At 38.2% G+C, this 19261-nt stretch overlaps 1 protein-coding gene across 1 annotated transcript in view; it reads left to right on the forward strand.

The window, feature by feature from the left end:
- Nucleotides 1–273: 273 nt before the first annotated feature.
- FAM13B (family with sequence similarity 13 member B) overlaps nucleotides 274–19261 on the forward strand; it is a 39585-nt gene continuing 20597 nt past the window's right edge. The window contains exons 1-9 of the mRNA XM_074156520.1: nucleotides 274–458; nucleotides 923–1135; nucleotides 5057–5234; nucleotides 5840–5984; nucleotides 8391–8548; nucleotides 15194–15235; nucleotides 16236–16391; nucleotides 18351–18486; nucleotides 18718–18741. Of these exons, the coding sequence (XP_074012621.1) occupies nucleotides 302–458; nucleotides 923–1135; nucleotides 5057–5234; nucleotides 5840–5984; nucleotides 8391–8548; nucleotides 15194–15235; nucleotides 16236–16391; nucleotides 18351–18486; nucleotides 18718–18741 (1209 nt within the window). The 5' untranslated portion in view covers nucleotides 274–301. The remainder of the gene's footprint in view (nucleotides 459–922; nucleotides 1136–5056; nucleotides 5235–5839; nucleotides 5985–8390; nucleotides 8549–15193; nucleotides 15236–16235; nucleotides 16392–18350; nucleotides 18487–18717; nucleotides 18742–19261) is intronic.

Here is a 19261-nt window from a genome sequence, read left to right on the forward strand (position 1 = left end):
GTTGTAACTAGAATTTTATGACTTTTCTGCTATATGTGTTCTTATTTGCCTCTATTGAGGATTGAACAGAACACCTCAGTAACAGTCATTTATCTAGTTAGCTGTATTTGGAATTATTACAGAACTTTTCATTACATCAGTGAACTGATTGAGACAGACCGGAGAGTATTTGCATTAGGTAATTAAAGTATGTCATGTTACAGATCAATACATTCAACAGTGTACACTGAAGTATGTTTTTTGGTTTTTATTCCTTTTATTTGACAGAACAGACAGCTTTGATTTTTGGCTGCAAAAAGATATGAGGAAGAGCTCCTCCCCTTCCTTGAGTAACTGCAACTCTGTTCTTGCTAACAAAATATTTGGAATTCCACTTGATGAGCTGCAGCAAGAAGGGCAACCAGACAATGAGGTTCCATTCATAGTCCGCCATGTTGTGGACTATATTGAGGAACATGGTATGTATTATCTTGCTGTACTATAAATAATGTATTTAGCTGTTATTCTTACAGACTAGATTGTGGTTTTTGAAGAGCATTTGTTTTCTGAAGTACTTACTTTTAATTGGTTGTGATTTGGGTTGGTCTTTTTTTTTTTTTTTTCCTTCAGTGAGACACACTTCCTTTCTTTACTCCTCTTGTTATGTTTATTACTGTTTTCTAGCTAACACTAATGCAGTCAGCTCAGCAGGGTACTTCATAGGAAATTGTGTGTTTTAGGTACTGCTAACATTTACCTTATTACTGTATCGTTAGCTGGGCATAAGAATGTGTTTGCTGGGAAAAGGACTGCTAGAAGTCTTGCAAAACTGTTGTGCAGAAAGACATTCAGTATGTGAATTGTGCATATCTGATTATCAGTATTTTCTGATATGTCCATGCTAGACCTAAAAGTTTATTTCTGCAACTTCCTTCTAACTCAGGGGGTCTGGAACAAGAAGGACTTTTTCAAGTCAATGGGAACGCTGAGACAGTGGAGTGGCTTCGACAACGATACGATAATGGAGAAGATGTGGACCTGGTTAAAGAAGCAGATGTACCCTCAGCTATTAGCCTTCTTAGATTTTTTCTTCAAGAACTTCCAGAGCCAGTTATCCCAGGCAGTTTGCACATACATTTGATGCAACTTTCTCAAGGTAATAATTATTTTTGATTCACTGTTTTAGTTTTATTATTTTAAGAGTAAGAAACAGTATTAAATTGGGATTTGTAGTGGCACTAGGGTTTCTTTGGTGTTTTGTGTAATAATGTGTGCATCAGGAGCATTCAATTATATCTTTCTTAGCTCAAACCCCAAATAAATAGGTCTTTTTTTAGGAAACTCAGTCTGGATTCAAAGACAGAGTTTATCCATCATGCAGGAAAATAGTGAAGGTGTTACATATGCTGATTAGTTCTGAATATTCCATGTTCTTGTGCGTGAATTCTGGGACACTGGTCAAAGCCACTGGAATCAAAGTTGTTTGACAGTTTCCCACCACTGATGCTTTAAAAGTGCTAGGGAATGCTTTTGGCTTATTTCCTCTGAATTTCACTTACTCTGCCTATGTTTCCATGGCACTTAAAGCTTTTGTGTACTAGAGGAGAGTTCTCAAGCTCTGTACTCATGTCATATTTGCTTTCCCACTGTGGATTTTTTTTCAGTTTAAAATTCATTTCTAGGAGGACAAAAACGCCTGTCATCAGCATATTGTGGCTAAGTATGTTTTGTCATATACTGCAAAACCTTGCCCTTTCAAATTAACACCCATATGTTGGCACAGTAATTTCTTTACTGATTCCCAACTTGCCGATCTGTGTCTTCTCTTCTGGGGCTTTTTGCCTCTGCTGTGTTCAGTGGTGGTGGAGTTGATTCATAACTTGAATAAAACGCTTGTCTTGCAGCACTACAGTAGTAATGTCCTTAAAGGGTTAGTTGATGTCGAAGTTCTGCACCCTGTGACAAAACTGACAGTTCTGCTGGTTGTTGCTCTGCGGGAGTGTTACTCCTTTTCCAGTGTCAGTCTGTACTTTTATTCAAGTGCTGGGCTTGTTTTGCTTTGCAAGATGCACATTTTTGTTTGATTTAATTTTCTGTTGTTGAGTTTATTCCTGATAAGAACTTGATAATGCTCATTATGTTCCTGTTTGTTCAGAGTGGGAATCAGTTTGTAGGATGAGTGAGTGGAGAGCATAGATTTCATATGCTGTTACACTACATTTACTGAGTTCTGCACTGGAGGGTCATCTGCAGCAGTGTGAAGCTGCTTCATTTTCCTTCCTTGTAGCCTGAATATCCTGAAACTTTGAATGTGGGGTGGGTATCTGAACACTGATGTGTGAGGCACTAAATAGGCTTGTGCTGGAAACAATATTTGGAATCTACTGACCAGAGAAACTTGTTATAAGGCTGCAGTTCTGTTTGATTGTTTGTCCTGTGCAGTAATGAGAAACTGAAACGGACATGGAATTTCATTAGTGGTATGTGCTGTTTGGTTTGTGTTGCTAATGTCATGGTTGATTGGACCTAAGTAGGTGGTAAACTATTGTTTGCTTGTTTGTTTGTTGTTTTTTTTCTCCTCCTGAAAAAGATAACAAATAACAAAAGGATTGTTAAGACAGTAATGCAAATGCTGCAGGTTGCTCAGCTAATACTGCTGCGCACCATGATTTGCAATGTTATTTATCAGGACTGGAAATGGAACTCGGGCATAATCTCTTGGTGTGACAGTGCAATTCCCTTCTACAACTTGTAAAATATAGTGTGAAGTTGGGGATTTTCCATCTTTGAATAGATGACTGTCAAAGGATTTACATATGGGTTGTTTTGGGGAAAGAGCTGCTCTTCAGCATCTAAGTCCCCATGTAGTTCCCTTTTGTTAAATATATAGAGAAACTTCACTTAAACTTGCAACTTATTGTCCTTACTATCTTTTAAAGTGTAAAATATCTTTAAATCTTTCTGAACTCACTTTATCTGTACCAAGGAAATCAAAACACATAAACCTTTAAATGATGTTTCCTGATACTAAAATTAGAGCTTTGGTTTCCTCTACTCGGGTTTTGACTTTTGGTATTTTGACTGTGGGCTAGACATATCTATGTTGGTTTCCAGAATTACAGTATCAACTGCATTTTAGGGAGAGGAATTGCTTACAGAAATGCAGAAGGTAGTGATAATTTTGGATCCACGTTACTTCTGCTATTTCCCTCTTTAGCAGACCTTCCGTATCGTTAGGTTAAGCTTACTTCTCAAAACAACTTAGGCCACACCTTGTCGTATAACTATATTCATATTTTGAGGCTCGTTCTGTGCAACCCTAATAATGGTAAAGTGTGAAGTTGTCCCCAATGCAGTAAGCCATGTGTCCCAGGAGTTTGTATCCATGGTTTAGTGTCAGAGGGCTTCAGTTACAGATACGAATGTCCTCACTTTAGGTTTCTGGCTGTTGTTTAGAACCCAAATTTTAGGACAGATTGGTTAGACAAAACATTTAGATGTGTATGTGTGCGGTGGTCTGACCATCACCTCTCTCTCTTGCTCCCTTCCTTTTTGAAGGTCTATTTTGTGACAGTATTTTTTTAGGTTCTCTTTTGCTGTTCTCTTTCCTACATGCCTTTCCAGAGTAAAAACTAACAATAAGGTGTTCATTTTACTGTGTTGCTATGTTGAGAAAACTGTTTTCCTGTGGCTGGTTACCCGTATTCAAATCCTGTAGGTGTTGACTGAGCAAATGAAGTCCTGCACAGTTAATGTTTGGTGTTACTGTACATACTCAACAGGGAATTTACTCGCTTCTTTGATTTGTATTAAGGACCAGGATGTCTCAGCTCCTCTCATCTTAGAGAGGCAGATGCTCGTCTTCAAACATCCTTTTCCTTGTCTAACTAATCTCAGAAGAGTTTTCAAATGTCTGAGAAAAAAGGGGAGGTCTGTTAGTGTACTTTTTTTTCTCCCATTTTCCTTTCCTGACATTTCTTTTATATGGAATTTCTGTATTAGATACTGACAGTTATAAACTCTTTGAACCTTGTTGCCTGTAAGGCTGATAACGTAGCAAACAAGATTTGTGGGGAGACAAAGGATGTAGTTAGATGTAGGGTGAGAAAAAGGAAGTTTTATGGTGATCCTTTTTCGAGTCTGGAATTGAATCGGCAGGCTTCAAGCTAACTATGTGTTAGGGTGATTGCATTGAGGTTGCTTGTATTCATTAGTTAAGTATTACAAAAGGAAGTAGAGTTGAATGGGATGCTTGTAGAGGAAAAAGTGACGAAGTGATTAGCTCATCTGAAATACAGAAAATTGTAACTGGCTTTGAAGTTGGCTCGCTATCTCTTGAGCTGTTGCTATCTCGAGCTCTTCTGCAAAGCAATTGTTATATTAAAGCGGTAAGTGAAAGAGTATGGAGGAGCTATCCCTATGTAATCAGAAACCAGAGTGAGCATTAATTGGGGAAAACATGCTGAAATCTACTGATTGGACGTGCAGAGGAAAATATGGTGGAACTCATTGGTTTAGGTTATCAATTTCTACTTCATAGAATAAATTAAATTTAATTTATCATTAGGGAAAGTAACCTGGCAGTACTCTGTTATAGAGTCAACTGGGGAGGGTTTTTTTTTTTTTGCTATGTTCCCCCACCTCTTCACCACCCCTCCAAACCTCTGACATCATTGAAGAAAAGTGACAGAATAGGAAATGAGTTATTGGCCTCTCTTGGAAAGATCAGAGAGGAAGAGACTAATCCAGAAACTGAAACGAGAGGATGAGAAGCTGGGACAGATGGATTGTTACGAAGTACTACCACTATAAATGGTCTTCAGATACGTGGGCTGGATACTTCAGGTTTTGGGTTTGGGGGTAGTGTGTGTCCTTTTACCATAGAGAAATTTAGTACGAAAATCTTAGACCAAACAATGCAAGTCAAATTCTGACATTTTTGGCTGTGGTCTGGCCAAGTTAGTTGTACTTCAGAAGTAAGTAATTGTTGTCAAAGTCAAAAAGTTGATCAATATCAAATGTGAAAAAGCAGATATTTTACTTTTTGTGATTAAAACATTTTTGTTATCTTTTTCAGATTATAATAATGAAGATGAATTTGGAAGAAAGTTGAGGTTCCTCTTGCAGCAGCTTCCACCTGTTAATTACAGTTTGTTAAAGTTTCTGTGTAAATTTTTAGCTAATGTAGCATCGCATCATGAAGAAATTTGGTCAGCAAGTTCTTTAGCTGCAGTCTTTGGCCCGGATGTTTTTCAGTAAGTTGGTTATAAAAGTTCATATAGTGTTTTTATGTGAATTTGATGATGTAGATCTGAAGTCTTTCCTAGTCCATGAGTAACAGCAGTAAGCACACAGTACATTTTGGGCAATATCTTTCTTCCTGTTCCTTCCACCCCCTCACCCCAGTTTTGTCTTACAATTTTTGCTTGGATTTAAACAACAGCTTGTCTATGAGTTATGGTGTTAGAAACCGCTGATTTGATGTTGCGTTACTGTAATTATACTGCGGTTCAAACTTTTTGGAGATAGTGTATAAGATTACTATTTGCAGCAAGAAAGCAGTGCTGGGAGATCGCTGGTAAAGTACAATGTGTACTGGGGTTTTCTCTCTACAGGAAAACACTTGAATTATAAACATTCCTCATGAAGACTTAATTGGCTGAATAGTTGTTACTTCATCACTTTTAAATATAAACTAGTAGAACCATTTATAATGCAGGAATGTGAAGGAACGCTTAAAGGTCTGTGTTCAGAGTGGATTGGGAATAATGGTGTGAAGTCGCAGAAGCCATTCACAGGAGTTCTTTGGGGAAACAGTTGGATTTAGACTTTTAAACTAAAACAGTGTTGAATTCTTCAGCATTTACACAGATGTGGAGGATCTGAAAGAACAAGAAATAGTTAGCAGAATAATGGCGGGACTTCTGGAGAACTACTATGAATTCTTTGAAAATGAAGAGGAAGATTTTTCATCTACTAATGATTTAAGCTCAATCACTGAGCAGGTAAGAATATTTTAAATGGCAGTATGTTATCACTTAAGTAACTGTTATACACGTTTATGTTTATGAAAGATAAGTTGAAATATGCTTTTCTTCGCTATGCCTTTCAGTAGTTTCTTGCAAAATGATAAAACCTGATGTTTCCTTAAATGCATTTTCTTAACATAGATATGCTTGTGAAATTGTTGCTTTGTAGTAAGTATAGCTATGCTATATAGAAAAACACATAAGAACTAAGCCAACAATGATATCCTGCCCAACATAGATGCTGTTATGCTATATAAACAATATAGCTTTTTAATTCCCTTTTTAGGAGAGGAGAACTGGTTTTTAAGTGAATGCAGAACCACGCTGTTGTTGGTCTTGGTCAATAATATTTCTAGGCGTGTCTTACAGAAACATGCAGGGTCTCGCGCTCAACTGTTGATGTTATCAGTGGTGGTTCCCTATGCCAAAATTTTTGAGTGGTGTTTCTGATTCTAAAACTTCAAAATATCATCTTGACATTAGTGGGGAAAAGTGATGAAATTAGAGAAACAAAGTTGAGTAGAATAGAAAAGCTCTGGGTCCTAGCATTCAACTGTCAGAATTGCCAGATTCACCTGTCCGTGGTATCAATTATCAATCACTCTTATGCCTTTTCCTCATGACAAATTTGACTTTGTGAAGTAAAATACCATGTCGTGCTGGGATAAGTAGAGATGGAGAGTTGTTAGGGTAATGAAAACGTGGTATCATGATACAACCACCTTCTGGCAGATATTTTTAATCCTAATAAGCCATGGTATATAAGTGATGGTGCATGGAAGAATACTTTTTGTATTATCAAAGCCAGGTTCATGGATTATTAATAAAATATTGGCTCAAACCCTTCCTCAGAAATATGGAAAGGCATAAACTGAATTTTCTCATGTTCAGTTGGCTTAACAAATGATGTATTTTCTTTAAAGAGGAGAAAGAGTAAATAACCAGCAGTTGCTAAGGAAGGTAACAAGAAATACTGAATTTTTAAAGCCTAACTATCCCACGAACACCCCCTCTGGCAAGACAAGTAAGGCAAGTACTAGGGCAGCTGGTTGCTTCCTCTTCACTGCAGCAGACACCTCACCCATGGGGCTGGTCTGCCAAGCGTGGGCAGCAAGTTCTGGATTGAGCAGCTTCTGCTCTGCTGGCTCTTCCAGCAAAGAGCTGCAGCTTTGCAATGTTTGCTGTCTCTTGAGCTCTTTGCAGGACTACGTCTAGCGCTGAGAACTGACACAGCCCTGCTGCATGCGGGAGGCTGTTAAATAAATCTGGGCTGAAGCTTTTGCAACCCGAGGCTGAGGACTGTCATCTTAGGTTGGGATGGCTGCTCTTTAAAGTACAGTTAGCTGATCTATACTCTTGTGCTTTAAAATTACTGACTTGGCTGTGGGTCATGATATGTTTTAGCAAAAGGTCTTTCCAAGCATAACAGTCAGTGTGCTGTGTTTTGGTTTTGTTTTGGGTTTTTTTTTTACCCCTAAATTTGAGGCCTGTTGGGATGTCCCTTTAATTTCGTGGTGTCTCCACCAGATGTCAACAGTGCACTTCTGTTGGGTCCTGCTCTCTCCCGGGCTGGTGCGGGGGGAGTACAGAAGAGCCAAAGTCCCCATTGGCAGATGACTGTGTGTGGGTGGGCTTGCCCTTGCTTCACTAGCACATCCTCTTGCAATTACAGAGGGAAAATGTAGCTTTTTAATGATGTGGAACGTAGTATTTTAGGTAAAAGCAAGTCTAGTGTGCCTGTTCCTCTAAAATTGAAAAATGTTCTCCTCTTACACGTATTTTTATACCTCTTGTGCTCTTTTAGAATCGTAGAATAGTTTGGGTCAGAAGGAACCTGTAAAGGTCATCTAGTCCAAACGCCTGCAGTGAGCAGGGACATCTTCAACTAGATCAGGTTGCTCGGAGCCCCGTCCAACCTGACCTTGGATATTTCCAGGGATGGGGCATCTACCACCTCTCTGGGCAACCTAGGCCAGTGTTTCACCACCCTCATTTTGAAAAATGTCTTCCTTTTGTCTAGTTTAAATCTGCCCTCTCTTAGTTTAAAGCCATTACTCCTTGTCCTGTCACAGCAGACTCTGCTAAAATGTTTGTCCCTTTCTTTCTTATAAGCCCCCTTTAAGTACTGAAAGCCTGCAGTAAGGTCTCCCCAGAGCCTTCTCTTCTCCAGGCTGAACAACCCCAACTCTGTCAGCCTGTCCTCACAGCAGAGGTGCTTCAGCCCTTGGAGCATCTTTGTGGTCTCCTCTAGAACCACTTCAACAGGTCCACGCCTTTCCTGTGTTGAGGGCTCCAGAGCTGGACGCAGTACTCCAGGTGGGGTCACCTGGACCTCTTAAAAGAACTTTTCAAGCCATTAACTGTGATTAAATCTTTTTTTAGATCAATGATCTCTTGGAAGAGGAGGAAGATGTAAAGCTTGAGCAGTCTGAAGAACTTCCAGAAGATGGCACAGAGAAACCTGATGAAAGGCCAGCTGTGGTGCATCTAGATATGACAGGGAGTCTCTCGGATTCCAGGAGCGTTACAGCATCAACAAGGTAACTTGTTTCTGCCTTGGAGGTTGGATTTAAAGTTTGGAGTATTGTCTGTTCTGTCAGAGAGAGAGAAACTGTCAGGCTTTTGAGGTAAGTGGTGGTGTCTACGAACTGAAGCTTTAGAAGTAGGTGCAGTTCTTGTAGCAAAATATGGGATAAAATAACTGTTCCCAAAATCAGAAGAGGAATGCCTGTAGATTGGATTCACTGTGGTGATTTATGAAGAGAAAGGGAAGAAAGGCATATTTTAGTGAAGCTATAAAGTGGTATTTCAACAGTAAATTTTGTATCAGAAATATTAAAAAGTATTTGAATATTGGTAGATGCAAATCCGTTCTGTGCCATCTTTCCACCACTCCCTTTCAGTGGGAAATCCTAGGACTATTTCTTGTCACATGCTAGCGAGCAGAGATATGTCCTTACATGACCCTAATTAGTTCCTAAACCTGTGAGAATTTGTTTGTCCAGGGATTTTTTATGCCCAGTTTGGTCAGGTGTTAAATGAGGAAGGTAGTTTCGTATTTCCCTAGAGTACAGAGCAATATACTTCATAAACAATTGTAATGACTCTAGGTGCGATTACTTCCTGAAAACACTAGAGAGAGAAAACACCAGAGAGAGAAAACACCAGGCATGAAGGGGAACTATATATGACCAAAAGGATACTGGAGAGCAAGTGGGATGATACTGACCATTAATGATTTTTAGGTTGGAATTTAGATATTCTAGAAAAGCCTTTAGTAGGAGCAACGTGGAGGAGATTTTGAGCAGTTTCAAGATGGCATTTTGGAAGGTTATATGTGAGACTTCATAGAATGGGTTGCTTGCAAAAAAACCTTGATTTGAATACCCCGTTTTGTGAAAGTTGACTTGCTTATATATTTGTAAAACACTTGAAGATCCTTCTTCAGTTAATTTAATTCTGCCAATTAAATTTATCTCGGAGGCTGATGTTTCTTTGTTCTATCAATGCAGGAGTGCCATGCACCTCTGCACAAGTTGAAGTTTAATTTGTTAATTGCTTTTTAGAAAAAAAGTTATTGGAAAAATGCATAGAAAGCCAAGGTCTTGCATTGCCCAAACAGGTGTAAGGGCTGCTGAAGCTGGAGGGACCCGTGTTACCTGCCGAAGAGCCAGGCTCTGTAGAGGGGTCTGTTTGGGTGGGCTCTGCTGGTAGAGAGCTGTGAGCAAGTCTGGGAGCTGCAAAGTGTAATACCAGAGCATTGGAGTGGGGGTCAGCTTTTAATTAAGCCCAGTCCTCATAAAGAAGATGCATAAACTTAAAATGATACTTCTATTTGAGAGCTTATTTGTGCTTGCTTGTAATACAGAGGTTTATGTTTTACTTGCTTGTAGCATACAAGTTTTAATTTTTAAGGCTGCTTTACTTGTATTATAGTTTACGTAGCTCCACAGGATGTGTTAGGTGTGGGCACTGCATGTAAGAACTTGTAGGGAGAGGTGAGGAAGAATCTATAATAAAAGCGTGACTAAAAGCAGTAGAAATGCGGGGGAAATGCAGGGTAAGTTTAGTGCCTAAGGCTCACCAGTCTCAAGAATGTGGATTTTGGGCTGAAATCTGTTCAGCAGCTTGGCTGCACACTTCCTTCTACCTCGTTGCAGGAATTTGTAAAATATAAAATAATGAGAGAAACATAATTCTGCTTTGTAATTTAACTTATAATTGTTATATTATCCTTTTCAGCAGTATAGCTAGTTAATTTTAGTTCGACTTAAATGAAAAGAATAGTTGCTGCTTATTCCAACTAATGCTTTAAAGCAATTTAACTATTCACAGGTAGTTAGTTGCTTGTGGAATGTGTAAGCACAGCAGTAGTGACAAACTCAGCATGTCTGAGAGTTTAAATTTGATAGCCTGAAGAGAAAAACATTTTTTACTCAATGTTTAGGGTTAATTAAAAATTAATAGGCATTAATTATGGTTGGCATTTTACATAATTTGTGGGGAGGAATCCTGTAGAAGAAGGAAGAATTTTGACTGTAAAACCAGAACTGCAGGAAATGTAAAAAAAAAAAAAAAATTACAGAGAAGGAAAAAGTAGGCTTTATTAAACTTTTAACCACTATAAATACTATAAATATTTCAAACTTAACTTTCCAAACTTAAAGGCTTTCACAGTATGCATTTAGTAACCTTTTTTTTTTTGTTTTTGTTTCTTGATAAAAAAAATATTAAAAAACAATTTTAACGCAAGTTTGCTGGGATGTTTATCTTGACATGCAGCAGCTGAAAAAGGAAAGAGGAGAAGTAGAACTTATGCATGATTCTTGCAGTTCCTTAACATGTAGTTTTGTTACCTCTTGGCTGTTGTCAGATTTTTGCGAACTGAGTATCCGTGTATTTTTGGTCTCTGGAGAGGAGGAAAAGAATGCTGAGGTTGCACCTTCTGCATGCTGAAGATTGGTCTTGGTTCATTTGATGGGGCGTATGACCTTCCTTCTAGTCATTTGGACTGTAACTTTCTCATAATTTTGCTCACTACCTTTTTTCTTTACTCTTTCTGTTTGTTCTTTCTGAAACACATGACCTTCAGGCACCGCATGGTGTTAATTTGACTTTGAGCGTGAGATCCGGTGAGAATGCGGATAATCATTAATGCAGTTTGATTTAGTGACTGCTGCAAAATGGTATTTAAAATAAACCTGTTGAGTGATCTTTAAGCCCGTTACACAAACAGGGAGCATTTGTTGCACACCAATTGACGTTGTATATGGAAAGGAAACATCATATTCTCTGTTACCAAAAGCCTTTTCACCAGGGCTCTTTTGGTTTTGCTGTCCTGACTTTTGGAGGAAAGAATTACTGACTCAGCATTGCAGCTGACTCTTAAGACGTGCTGTTGAAATAATCACTTTAGAATCCTCCTCTGTCATTATTCCAAATTATTCATCACTGCGCTTTGCCAAGCGCTATTTGCTTTACTTTTTGCAGTTCATCCCAAATATTGTCAGTCCAAAGCCTAATATAAAAACTCCTGATATGTTCTTTGGGCTTTTCAAAATTGTGTGTATAAAAATTTAAGCTAGTAAAATGAGTTCTGTAAACAGTTTGCTTTGTCTATATTAAATGCAATGACAGGGATGAGCTCCTCGGTGCTTGTGTGATATTTTTTAACCTTCTTTTGATCAGTGAGAGACGGGCAATAATATTAACACCAACAAAGTCAAACAAAATGCATATACAGTAAGGCTAATTGCTAGAATGGCCTAAATTGCTAGAAAATATGTTATTCTTTTAGTTTAGGGCTCTCTCTAACATCCAAGTGCTTGTTCACAGATTTTCTAGAATGGAAGAAGGGACAGCACGTTAGGAAAGCTTTCAAGTGTTGATTGGGCAGCTTATTGTCAGGAGTGACCTCATGTTGCAGTCTATTTCTATTTAGACTGCAGGGTTTAGCGCAGCCCTCCAGAAGCGCTGCCTGTCGAGCAGCCACTGCATCCCAGCGAGCAGCATGTATAACCACCAGCCAACACCGCGCTTTGCTGCTTCGCAAATGAAGCAGTTTTACGTCAAGTGCTCATTCGGGATAGCAAAAATAATCAGAATGGCCTGTAAAGTTCTGCTGCACAGGTAAATATCTGAAAGGGAAAACGTTGCTTCGATATGCTTGCAAATAAGACTTTTTTTTTTTTTTTAACTTTAAAATTATGTGAGATTAAATGTATTTCGGAGATTGTTGTGACATTATTTCATTCCACAATGATTTTTTTTTTTTTAATAAGAAATAAGAATCTATGTACAGTCAGTAGATTACCAAAAAAAAAACTTCGAAATGTTTTCTCTCTAGTTAATGTATTTCTCTATCTTAGGTATGTTTTTACCGGCACTTTTTGTGGGTTGGGAGACAGTGCAGAAGGGATTCTCAGGGTGGGGGGTTCATAGCATTATGAAACAAAGGTGTTTACCTTTCTGTGTCTTGCTGTGTCATGCTGCATTTAAGACTCTGTGTAGCAGTATAAATTACAGCTTTTAAAAAATACCCTTGAACTGTGGTACATCAGGTAGGAAGTTGTACTGTATTTTCAGCTAAGAGCGATTGACACATTTCTTTCAAAAAGTGCTTAATTGCTAAAGTGATTAGTTGAAGACGTAAGATATTCTTTACGTAGTAAGAGGATTTTTCAGGCTTTGCAATACTGCTGATTTATGCACATCTTTTGCTGAGTGCCTCTAATGCATCTAAAGGTGTTTAGTAAAAGCACTGGTGAATGATCCTACACCGGGGGCTGAAGGTTACGCAGTAAGATGGAAAATTTTGTTGTGAACCCTGTCTGAAATCTTTTGGATTCTTTGGAGTTTGATTCTCCCCACTTTTGACATAGTTCCTTGTTGTCTCAAGTGGTAGAATAAAAAGGATTCCAGGTCATCAGTTTCCTATAAATAGTATTTGTACTTGTGTCCTTGACTGAATTTTTTTTGCTCTCTTTTACAACTAGAGTGTTGCAGTGTCCTGTGTTCTGATTGCCTCTCCCCCCCCAAATTTGTCCTAGGAGTGACTTTTTTAACAGTAAATAGATTCCAATCTGTAAAAGTACGTATTGGTACTCTTAGAAAGTCAGCATACCTTTTATAATGCAGCTTTTATAGAACTTACTGAAAATACTGAGATTGGATACTTAAAACAGCGTTTTTTGTGTTTTGAAATCTTACTGTTTTTTCCTCTGAGATTCTTGCTCATGCTCCTCTCTTTTATTTTGTTCATGGGGCTGAACTTATTCACAGCTTCATGTCTTCATTTTTTTTTTTTTATTTCACGTATTGCCAAAACAAAATTTGTTTATCAGAAAGCTTAAACGCTTTCCACAAATATTATGGCTATGCTGAACAGAAATATCAATGAAATGTAAGTATCTTAAGTTGCAAACTTCTTACCATTTCTGTGTTTGAAAGAAAAAACTGAAATGCCAGTGTGTTCACCCTCAGTTGTTTGATCCAGAAGCTTTGAAATTAGCGGCTACAGGATCTGGCTTCGGCATCAGGTGTTTTAATTTTCCAAAGCTATGTGGCAGTGTCTATTTTGAAATAGTAGTTTAGAGCTGCCTGTTCTGTCGAAACATTTGGAATGGATCTGCCTTGTTTTTTCACCACCTGGGCGAACAAATCATAAAGCACGCTTGATTCAAACTCAAGTTTCCATTAATAAAAAAAAAAAACAACACTTCTGTGAACACCTGCTTGTTCAGTTGTTCCATAGTGGTGTTTAAATACAGTACACTTTGCTATTGACCCAGTACAAGTTGTCTAAGGCAAAAGGGCGTAATTATTTTTAAATAAATACTTTAACTACTTTCCTTATCACCTGGTGTTTAATTGAAAGGCCTTCATTGCTTGTATTTCATACACTTAGAGGAAGAAAAAACAGAAAGTCTGCTTGAGGTGGTCTAATTATCTTGCCTCTCTGGTGGTGGAGCTACTAATAAACTCGATAAGATCTAACCAAGATATTCCTGTATTAAATACTGTATTAAAACTATTCTTGAGTAAGCAGAGAGACTGTATACAGACTAATATCAGTCAGAGCTTTCTTCCAGAGGTAGTACACGTTCAGTTCTGCAGTAGAGGGGCAAACTTCCTTGTATTTCAAGGTTTACTTTATGCATTCATGAAAATAACATTTAAAATCAACTTTGGCTGCCAGCAATATTGTTGAATGGTAAAGAATAGACTAAAATTTTATTTTTCAGCTATTTATTAGTTATATATAATAGGAAGAAAAAGCATTTGTTTACCTCCCTCCTCACCTCCTAGTTGAAGTGGTTAGTATTTATTTTTTTCTAATAAGATATGTAAGTTACAACTCATTGACTTTACAGTAGCATTTTGTTCTTTTATTTCATTCTTGGTCATTTGTCTAAAATTTACTGTTAATAATGTCAGAATTTTGATCATATTAATGGAAAATTGAAGAGGGAGGGCATACACGTGAGTGAACTTCCTTGAACTCACTTGAGTTAGTTGCACTGATTTCCACCCTTTGTCCCCCCCCGCCATGGAGTTTAACGTTCTAGGCTGAAGTGCCTCATGCGAGGAGATTTCCAAATGCTTTACAAATTGTGGCAAGCTCCTGTCTCCAAACCTCTGGAAGGCACCTGCCTTGTTCTTGAAATGAAACCGTCCTTGGAGAGTGCTGCAGATCTGTTGAACTTGGTTGCAAAATAAAATTATGCAACAGTCTGACAGGCTGGGAAGAACCTCTATGAATTGCAACCGTGGAGGAAAGCAGAGTAATTTGGAATTTGCTTTAGGCAGCAAGGTTAAAATCTGCATTCTTAAGCAAGGTGTCAGGAAATCTTTGGAGACTAAGTGATTAGTATTTCCCATGGGAACGACAGTACATCTGAGAGCTTACAGCTTCCTAATGTATTGAGTGTTGGCTCTCAAGAGACAGAAATCTGCATTGCTGCTTCTACAACTTTCTGTCTTGTGATGGCATTTATTCACATTTCTTCATCTAAATAATAAAGGGACTGCAAATCAGTGTTGTCTTTACATATTTACTCTACTTTTATTAGCTGCATTATGTGCAGTCTTAAAGTATTTTCTAAGTTGCTTTCTGTTGACTTCAAGACTTTTACTTAGTATGATAAGTGTTTGCATTGCATTAACTTATTTCTTCTTTATTGCAGTGCTCATATCTCTCCCATAAGTATCTTGCCAGCCTCTGCAGAGTAAGTATAATGGAAGTATAAAATGTTTGAATTGTGCTGTTACTAGGGCATGCATAGAAGATAGGTCTGCTTTCAAGAAAAAGAAACGCAGTAGGTTTGATTGCAGTTATGAATGAACATGTTCTAGTGTGAAGTATTTCACTTATGGCTTTTAACACTAAAGCAGGAAAAACCTCATGTCTGTCAGCGTTGTTGACTGCAGAAGCAGGAGAGCACAGTTCAGCAGAATCTAGATTCCAGACCACTTTGGTTTTATAAGTCATAGGTGTTTGACTTCAAAATTATGATAACATTCACACTGTATTTTTAGCACCACTTCTAGTTGTTAATATCGAGTGCAATTCAGTGGAATTGTGTGTATAAATGTGGACGAAAAATAAACGCGCAATTTCAGAGTTAAAAACGGGATGAAGTAGTTTAGGATTCTTCCAGGAGGATTTTTGTAGGCCTAATTATGTACTTTGGATGAGTTGGCTAAGAAGCACTCAACAGAGTAGCCTGTTTTTAAAGAATGCTGTTCTTTTCTGGATGTATCTTTGGGTATATCCTGTGTCCTCCATCCGGTACTTGCTCATTTTCTCTGCTGTTTGTTGGCTCTTGCCTTTTAAGATGACAGCCCCGTTCAGCACAACTGGCTGTAACCCCTACAGTGGTATCTGCTTCGGGGCTGACTCTGACCTCTTACAGACACAGGATTTTTCTGTCACATTAACATATTAGGCTTCTGTAAGTTTTTGTATATAGTTATCAAAAAATAAGTTAGTCATACTCTTAATAGTCTTCATAATACTTTATGTAAATCTTATGAAATAAAAGATAGCAGGTGCAGTAATTTCCACTGCCTTTTTGGAAAAGTTAGCCTCTTTTTGCCTTGAAATATTCACCATCAAAGACTCCTGTCGTGTGTGTTGTGTGTAAAGTTTGTTATCTTTGCTTTTCTGCATAGATCAATGCAAAAGGGGAGTGCTTAATATGAGTTTTCTGTCTGTCTTCTTTTTAGCATTCTAGAAAGAACAATTAGAGCAGCTGTGGAACAGCACCTTTTCGACCTGCAGAGCAGCTTAGATAACGATCTTAAACATATACAGCAACACAGACTGGGCTGTAACGGTGAAGCAAAAAATCCCAGCGGGGATGAGGAAGGATCTAACAACCAGTAAGATTTTGTTCTATCTATAATGAATTCTATAGGATTGTGTATATTAACTCTTCCAGCACTAACTATCCCAGTCCCTCACCTCAACCCAAAGCAAAAGTTAATGACTTTTGCTATTTAATTATCTCGTATTTTAAACCAAATCACTTTCCATCAGCTGCCAGGAATCAACAGCTCTTGAAGTATTTTAAATTACTCTTATAGCTAAAAATGTTGTGAAGTGTAACTGCTTCACTGCTGAATTCTGTGCAAGGAGCACAAGAACTTAAATTTACGCAAGTGCTTTCATTTTTATCTCGCTGATGTTACTTACGACACAATTTTACCATATGAAGGCTCTTGTAGATGCTGTTGCAGTTTCTTTACCCGGTCTTTCCACATCAACATAGCTATTTTACTGCTCTGGCTGCCACTGCCAAAGAAAGAGCTAAAAATGGATAGAAAGAGCACTGTGGGTCTATTTGCTTAGTGTTTCAGCCTCATTTGATCAGCTTTTATTTTCATTGTAAATCTTGCCATGTTGTGAGTGTAGTGACTGCCATGGCAGCATTGAGAAGCTGGTACATTCTGGTGCTTTATTAAAAATAAATAATCGTGATCAATACCCAAACTCCAAAAATGTGTAGTTAAGTAGGACTTCAGTACCTAAAGTCCTTTGTTGCTGAAGTTGCCTGAAATATGGGAAATATTCAGAGTCTAATGCTGTTTTCTGAATTGTTCAACCTTTACTGTTTTTGTAAGTCTTATCTGTGACGAGATCAGACTAAAGTTAACAGTTGATCATAAAAGAATAATCATTGCTGATAATGAGCAATTAAAACTGAGTTTTAGTGTTAAAGATTTAATGTCTTTGAAGTAATTTATAAGTGGGTAATTGCCCGAAAGACCTGTTGGGGCCGAATTCCTTCAGTTACAGCATAAGTACTTTAAAGGCTGCCTGACCTCACAGAAGCAGAGGCTAAAAGTACTGTCACTGCAGGTTTGAAACCGATATACTCTTCTGGCACAGTGACTATTTCAAATGCTTCTGATCATCGTTCCACTGTGGATTAACCGTAATAGAGGATACATGATAGCGTTCTTGAAAGAGGTTGTCTGGGTCCTTTAAAGCAGTGCCTCTGGCAGACTGTGCACAAGGCAAATACATGGTTAAATGAAGAACTAAAACAAGCCGTGATCCAGTGCAAATTTATTAGAACTAAATTAAAATAATTGCCAGAATTAAGAAAAAAAAGGAGTTAAAATGTTAATTTCCGAACCATCCTGTTTAGTATCTATATATCTGATAGAGGAGGAGCATTTTTTAAAGTAGTTTGGAATCCTTTGTGAGTGAGGAGAAGGAAGGCAAGGAAGTCAAAGGCTTGTGATGAATTACAGAATCATGCGGTAACAGGAATGGTGACACGTAAAGAATATATGGACATAAATATGGTGTAAATTACTCCAGTTGTACTGTTAGAAGCCTTAAGTTGAATTCTAGGAAGTTTAAATGTTAGAAATAATGGGATTTCTCTCTGGAGGGAACATAGTGGTACTAGCCATAAACTGGCTGGCTTCAGTACTGAGAGAACTGTAACCACAGCAGCTTCACCCAGTCGTGGTGGTTTCAACATGTCATTGCTTCCGGCTGTTGGTGCTTTTATCCCTTAGGGAAGCACAGTAAGTGGGGGATGTATGCCTGACCCTTAATACAAGAATCAAATAAATACATTTTAATATGTATATCACGTACTGTTGTAGAAAACCTATATATATAAACTACATAAATAATTAAATATGCCTACAGGTGATTAACAATGGAGATATTACCAGTATCCTTGTTCAGAATAACTTTGTTGGAAAAAAACCCAACCCAGATGTTTCCCTGTTTAAGGAAAGCAAAAAAATGGTGTTGGTTTTTTTTTTTTCTTTTAAAGGTGGCACAGCAGGTTGCTGAAGTCTTTCTGTTCTTTTCTTTAGGAATGATGTTATTGAAGATAATGACACTGGTAGCAGTGAGAACACAGGAGACTGCTCTGAAGTATTGGTTTGCACTGATTTAGACAGTGAAGCTATGAAACATGATACTGTAACTGAGGACGAAGAAAGCGTTCAGGTGAGAGGAAGACCTCCTGTATAAGAAAATCACAAATCGTTCTGCCTTTAGCAAAGTGCTTTAGAGACCCAAGTTTTCCTAATAGCTCTGATGTAGCCTTTCATGGTGCTGTTGCTCTGTGCAGTTAATTGTCTTCTCTGCTGTGCATGTTTTGTGCACAGAGAAATTTTTGTGTGCTTTGGTGCAACTTATTTGGACCCTGACTAATGTTTTTCTGTTGCTCTTTCACAGGTACCAGCCCTTCCTTCTGCTCAGGTAAGTCAGTGTATCAGCTAGTGTAGAACACAGGCTGTGTTAGTAAAGGCTTTCTGAGGAGCAGAAGATCTAGAGCTGGGGTTGTAGCATAGCCCACAGTTAGTCACACCTTTTACTGTATCAAGAAAGGGTAGAGGTAACAGTTACCATGAGACTCTGCAGGCTCTTGACTATGCTTGTGCTAGGAAGGTGTGGTTTTGTAATTAGCTAATTACAGTCTTTTCTGACTGTTTCCAGTCTCTTCTATGGTAGACCTAGATGTCCTATTCTTTTCAACGCATCTTCATCTCTTTTCTAGTCAAAAGAGGTTCTGTTACATCTCCTTGGACCTCTTTGCTTATATATTTGGCTTCTGCTGTGCTGACAGCTCGTGTCCCTCCATACTGATGTGTAAACTTAGAATCCCTACACTTGAGGTGTTCAGCAAAACACAAATGAAAGAAAATTAGACTTGTGGCCTCCTGAAGAGGTTCAACACTTAATACTACCAAGTATTGTATGTGGTTTGATTGGAAACCCA

This window comes from Numenius arquata, chromosome 11, assembly GCF_964106895.1.
Source record: "Numenius arquata chromosome 11, bNumArq3.hap1.1, whole genome shotgun sequence".
In the NCBI taxonomy this organism is placed as follows: Eukaryota; Metazoa; Chordata; class Aves; order Charadriiformes; family Scolopacidae; genus Numenius; species Numenius arquata.